Source organism: Chelon labrosus (assembly GCF_963514085.1).
Source record: "Chelon labrosus genome assembly, chromosome: 16".
In the NCBI taxonomy this organism is placed as follows: Eukaryota; Metazoa; Chordata; class Actinopteri; order Mugiliformes; family Mugilidae; genus Chelon; species Chelon labrosus.
This window is the reverse complement of record NC_140349.1, coordinates 23,098,357-23,104,264: the sequence shown is the minus strand read 5'-3', so window position 1 is coordinate 23,104,264 and position 5,908 is coordinate 23,098,357. Positions and strand designations below refer to the sequence as shown.

Sequence of the window (5,908 nt, the reverse complement as noted above, 5' to 3'; positions counted from 1 at the left end):
GAAAGAACTGTATAGAAGCACACCGAGTCCGATCGAGACGCACGTTTTGATGTATTTTGTGTCTGTGTGCGACGAACGGTATTTGAGTTGAAAGGTTTCGAAAATCGGCCGTAGGAAAAAGTTTAATAATAATAAGAAGAAAAACGTAGTGAAGAACAATAGTTTGCAGTGCTTCGCACTGCAAACTATTGACTCCCATAGCTTTGCTATGAGGGTCAATAGTTTGCATTGCGTAGCACTGCATCACTAATAACTAGAAAATTCCCGCAGGAAATTTTGAGAGTGACTCGAGGGCTGCTGCCGGGGTTATTAAAAAAAGAAAAGGAAAAAGATGTTAGCATTACCAATACTAATGTTGGCATTACCATTTGCCACGCTAACGCGCGGCGCTGACGCACTAAACTACACAGTAAATTTTGCAGTGTTAAAGTAACACTTAAAGAGTTAAATTTAACACCATTTCCGAGTGTATTTGGTCCAACTCGGAATTAGTGTTAAATTAACTCTTACCATAGTGTTTAGAATTTAGAGTTAAATTAACTCTAAATAGAGTAAAAATTTAACACTCGCTTACACTGAATAGTGTTATTGAAATTTTACACCAAAGGTTAAATAACACTGAAGAGTGTAAATATTATTCTTGGTAGAGTTGATAATTCACTCTTCTATGGTGTCAAATCAATTCTGATTGAGTTCCATTCCAGTACAGATTAACACTCTAATAAGTGTTGATATTACACACTACTGTGTTGATAATTTACTCTCTTGCAGTGAAAAACAAGCTCTTATAGAGTAAAATTCTAACACTGTATAGTGTGAATGAAATTTGACACCATTTCTGAAAATAAATCTTAGCAGTGTTAATTTTACACTTTTGTAGTGTCAACTTACATGCAACACCATTAAGTGAGTAAAAATCACAAGTTTCCACAAAATAATGCATTTAAGAACTTTATTAGCAGCTCTCAACTATGTCAGGCTGAAATATCATCTCATCAAAACATCTCATGTAGAATACAAATCTACATTTAAAACATTGACCTTAAGTCTGCATAAAATGACAATATGGAACAACATAGAAAGAAGAATCTGTCGTTCCATACTTCAATTGTACATCAAATGGTCTGAAGTAACGCAGCTCATTTATGTTCAACATCTTTAGAACCCTGTCAGGATGCAGCCTGACCTCTGTTTCCTGTGGAGATAAGCACTGTAAAGCTGCATCTTTAGCTTGACTATGAATCTCAGAACACACTTCTTCCATAGAGGAAACAAAACTATTTACAGCAGATTGACTTAATCCGGCTGCCTTGAGTTGTCCAACAGCAGAAGCACACATATCTAGAGTGCTCCTATTGGAGTTTCTCAACAGTTCAGATGTTGTGGTTACCTCATCTTTGTTACCCGTCAGCGATGTTGTGGCTGTCTCATCTACATTAGCTGTCACCACCTATCCTGTGCTCAAATTAACATCAGTGTCAACCTCCTGGTCAATATACTCAGTGTGTTTGGTGTTTAAATGTTTCCTAAAACCAGAAAATGTACCAAACACACATCCACATCCAGTCTGGGCACATTTAAGCCTGAGATTTTTTCCAGGTAAGTAACCATGAACTAATCGTAAATGCCTAACAAGCATATTTGAACTTGTTAACTCAGCCTGACAAACAAAACACTGACCTTGCCGACATCAATGTTGTACACTGTGGTTTGGATAAAAGTGTACATGTTGTGGAGCATGCTGTTGTATGATGTGCCAAACACAAAATGAGCCTTAAACAGTTCATCAAAGGCACCAAGAGAAGAGGTTGACCTGCAAGGTATGGCATTCTTGTCAAGAATGATGAAGAACTGATGGATTGCATTCTTCTTAACTCCAACAGCCAGGAGATAGGGTTGAGCTCTGGTGGTGATGGCATCGAGATGCTCTTGAATGTTTGTTCCACTCTGCGAAGACAAACACATGAAGATATGATTACAATTGGACAATTGTAATACATAAAACCAAAACAAAAAGAACAGAAAAACTAAATAATAATACTTTAAGTGAGACATATTCACCACCAACTAGTTGCTTATTAGAATACACGTTAGCATCATATTGGCTGTCAGTACTCATTACAAAGCACTTTATTAATGCCTTATTGTGCATGACCATATTCTACAACTATTAGGCAATTATATAAGATTTGTCCCTCAATAACCTCCAAAAACACAAACCTTCTTGAAGACCACAAGATGCTTCTCTGCTTGGGATGCCGAAACCTTTCCTGGTCTCTTCCGACCCTGAGCAGAGGGTGGAATCAGGTGTAGCAGCAATAAAACCGACGAAAGGTCACTGTCCCAACCTGTAACAACAATCGTGTGTTCAATCTCAACACACTTCAGTTATGCGTGCTGTCAACAAAATTCAGTGGCTCTGCAATGGCAGTAGCATTTAAATAAATTAAAAAAAAACAATAACGGAAAGATAGCAGTTTTATATCATCACAAGAAGTTATCCAAATCAAACCATGGGACAAACACTTCAGTGCTTTTGAAGTTTTGTTCAATATACTGCGTACATAATGTCCTCTTACATTTATCACACATCCAGATATGTAAATGTTTAGATATGATAATTATATATTCCAAGTATATGAGAGCAGCAGAAGAAGAACAAGAACAATTATCTTACCAAAGTCAACATCAACTTCAGTGCCATCCTCAGGAGGATCAGCTGCCAGCAAGAGTTCTTCAAGCTCACTTGTGGATAGAAGCTTTCTGCATTGTTGGATGATCTTTTTCTTGAACATGACCGGCCACCTCTCCAGAAGCTTGCTTGAGGTATCCTCTCCAAACATCAGAATGAAATCCTGTTCAACCTGGGGTGGGGTGGTGATGGGTGACAATTTCAATTTCAGGCAACCAAAGTTAACGGGTGATAGTTATTGGGGTATTACTACAACGCCTGTCTACCGTCTTATAAAAACTATTCAACTGTCATAATGTTTTCAAAATAATGATAGATAATTACCAAGCCTTTGACGTCTTTAAAACGTGGAAAGTCAGACAGTATGTTGCTCGACTGCTGGGGGTCAAGGACCATGTTGTGGCGATACACAAACGTCAGTTTCATTTTCTTCTTGACAGTGTCCTCATCAGCTGAATGTTTCATCAATGAGATTGCTTCGTTGCACTCATCTTCAGTCAGGGCAGTCTCTGGATCGAACTCGGACTCTCGTCTGACAGTTGGTCCTCCAGACATGGCTTCACCAGATGATCCTTTGGCTGATTCTACATAACATGGGAAAATACAGTATTATAAATACTGATATCAAAAACAGTTTTAGAAACCTGGCAAACTTTTAAAGAGGTACTCTTTACTCTTTACACCAAAAGTATAAACTTAATTACTGACTGTACTGTGATGAAACATATCAGTGCTGGTGTTAATATTGACATTTTTTTCTTCACAACTTATGATTATTACTATTATTTTGTGCATTGAAAGTGGCTCAAAATGTCTACTGTTTTGAATCACCCTAAAATTTGCCATGCCAGCCTGTAGACAAAGTCAGAGGAATTGAAGGGTGTAGTTAGACTTCAAGAAAAATATTGTATTATTTTAAACATTATGTGCAACAAATGCAATAACTGATCTTGCGACTGTTTTGTTCCATACATTTTTCCAGTATTACCTCCAAACGACGATCGCCTGTCTTTAGCTGTGCCTCTCTGAATAGTTTTAATCCTCCAGGCCAAGTACCCAGTTCCACTCTCACCATCATAATAGTGCTCCTTGGAGGATGAAAGGATAACAAAAAAAAAGACATTCATTAATAACATTTAAAAGTGAAAACAACAGGCTCCGATAGGATTCAAAATTTTTCAATACAGCATTTAACATTACTACAACCATTACTGTGTGCAACTCACATAGCCACTCTTAGAGAATGGGTCACTGAGGTAGGGGAATAAGGTCACTATTCCTCTGGCGTACATTTCTTTCACTTGTCTGGGTGGGGATGTACTGCAAGGAGAAAGGGGTTTGCGGTTATATTCACTGGATTTAATTTCGATTTCAAATTAATCTCTAAGCAGAACACAAGGACTGTTAACAAATTACCCATTCTTTTCCGTCATGTCAGCTGCTAGTATGTTGACCATTTTTCGTCTGGTTTCATCAGTCAAGGATTTGGTTCGCCTGTATTCATTTATTACACGTTCCCCACCAGGTTTGTTGGTAAGAACGGATTCCACCAACTTGAAACACAATACAAAACAATTCAGCACATTAGGACTATATCCACTGCAAATCAGAGTTCACTTAAATGCTGGAAATAAATTCATATCATGGCTAAAGATGTCCCGATTCAATCTCAAAGATATCGGCGGAACAATCAGCAGACTACAGACAGTTTATTAATTCAGGTAAAGGCTGCACCGAAGTAACAAACACTGAAGAGCTCCATCCAGACAGTGACAAGGTTATAAGGATTACAGAGAGGATTTGTTAATTTATATTTTATTGTTAAAGATAATAATAATAAAAACAAGCATATAAATTTAATTGATTTTAATAACTTTGATGTACTTGAAGTGTACACTTTATTATAATAAAATAAAAAACTTTCAGGAGCTAAAAAACAAAAAACTTCAAGACATAATGAGATCAACAATGTCTTCCAACCACGTAAATGTCATAAGAACTTATTTCTAAGAACTTACTTGCTCAGCTTCTGCGTCCAACCTCTGGCGTTTTCTGGAGGGACTATCGGAAATGATGTCTGTGTCCTCAGAGTCCAAGGAATTGAGGGATGATGGTTGGGATTGCTCAGGAGAGGCTACCGTGGAAACAGATTCTAATCATGAATTGAGAAATCGAAATAAGAACACATTATATAGAGTTTGCTGATAACCCTAACCTGTCACTTCTAATAAACATCATAACATAATAGAAATTTAACAGAAACAAACCTGAGTCATATTTGATGGTTAACACCCCAGTGGAGGGATCCGTTACTACATCCTGAAAAACATCTTCATCCAACTCAGTCCCTGAACTGTCGACAACTTTCACACCTTCTGTTACAGCTGGGACACCAAACTTTGCAAATGCTAGGACACAGGAACAAAAGCTTGTGTAAACAAGAAAACCATTGCTTATCTAATGATAACATTTCACTACTCACTTAATATTCACTGAGTCTGGATTACCTTTTACAGTAGGGCTCAAACAAACACTTAATGTGAATTAAAATTATTTTTTATGTTTTTGTACCAACTATACTTTAAACAATGCATCCAACGTTAAGGGTGTGGTTAGAAAGGGTAACACAAAACACATATAGACGTTTGTAAGATATTGATTCATTCCAAAATCCAAGAACTTAAAATTTTCCATCATTTTATATTAATATTCCAGTATATCAATTTTAAACAGCTACTATTACTATTAGCATTTAAAGCTCCTTGTGCAAATCTTAATTCCCTGCAGAGAGTATCAGCACAGTTCATGGTTAAAGTTCATGTGCTCATTATTACAATAAACAAAAACTATATGCACTGTATTCCCTCAAATTTGAGAATATACATAACATACATAAGAATATCATGCATTTCAACTGAACAGTCCAGAAGCGAGGCCACCTTTTGAGGTGAATCACGTTCACTTTGAATATAATAAAGTTTGTTTCAAGCCACCAAACTGCTGGGAAATAATGAGCTATTTTGCAGAAATGACCAGTAAGATTTAATTTAACTTAATCATGTCATCTTCCTGAAGGTGCCCAACTGTCATACAGATTTACTTTACATTGCTGTAGTAACGTTACTTAATCCTACCGTTACAATACAAAAACCACCGGGCGCGTCCGCATTACATGTGCTATTCAATGTTTCAAAACCCACCGGCAGCCGTGGTACG

At 37.1% G+C, this 5,908-nt stretch overlaps 1 protein-coding gene across 1 annotated transcript; it reads right to left on the bottom strand.

Moving 5' to 3' along the window:
- Window positions 1–1,337: 1,337 nt before the first annotated feature.
- On the bottom strand, window positions 1,338–5,687 carry LOC311501398 (uncharacterized protein). The gene is made up of 3 exons (XM_084563194.1): window positions 2,678–5,687; window positions 2,221–2,348; window positions 1,338–1,947 (listed from the first exon to the last, which is right to left on the bottom strand). The coding sequence occupies exons 1-3, from the start codon at window positions 2,841–2,843 to the stop codon at window positions 1,651–1,653; spliced, it is 591 nt and encodes a 196-aa protein (XP_084419320.1). The 5' UTR covers window positions 2,844–5,687; the 3' UTR covers window positions 1,338–1,650.
- Between the last annotated feature and the right edge of the window lie 221 nt (window positions 5,688–5,908).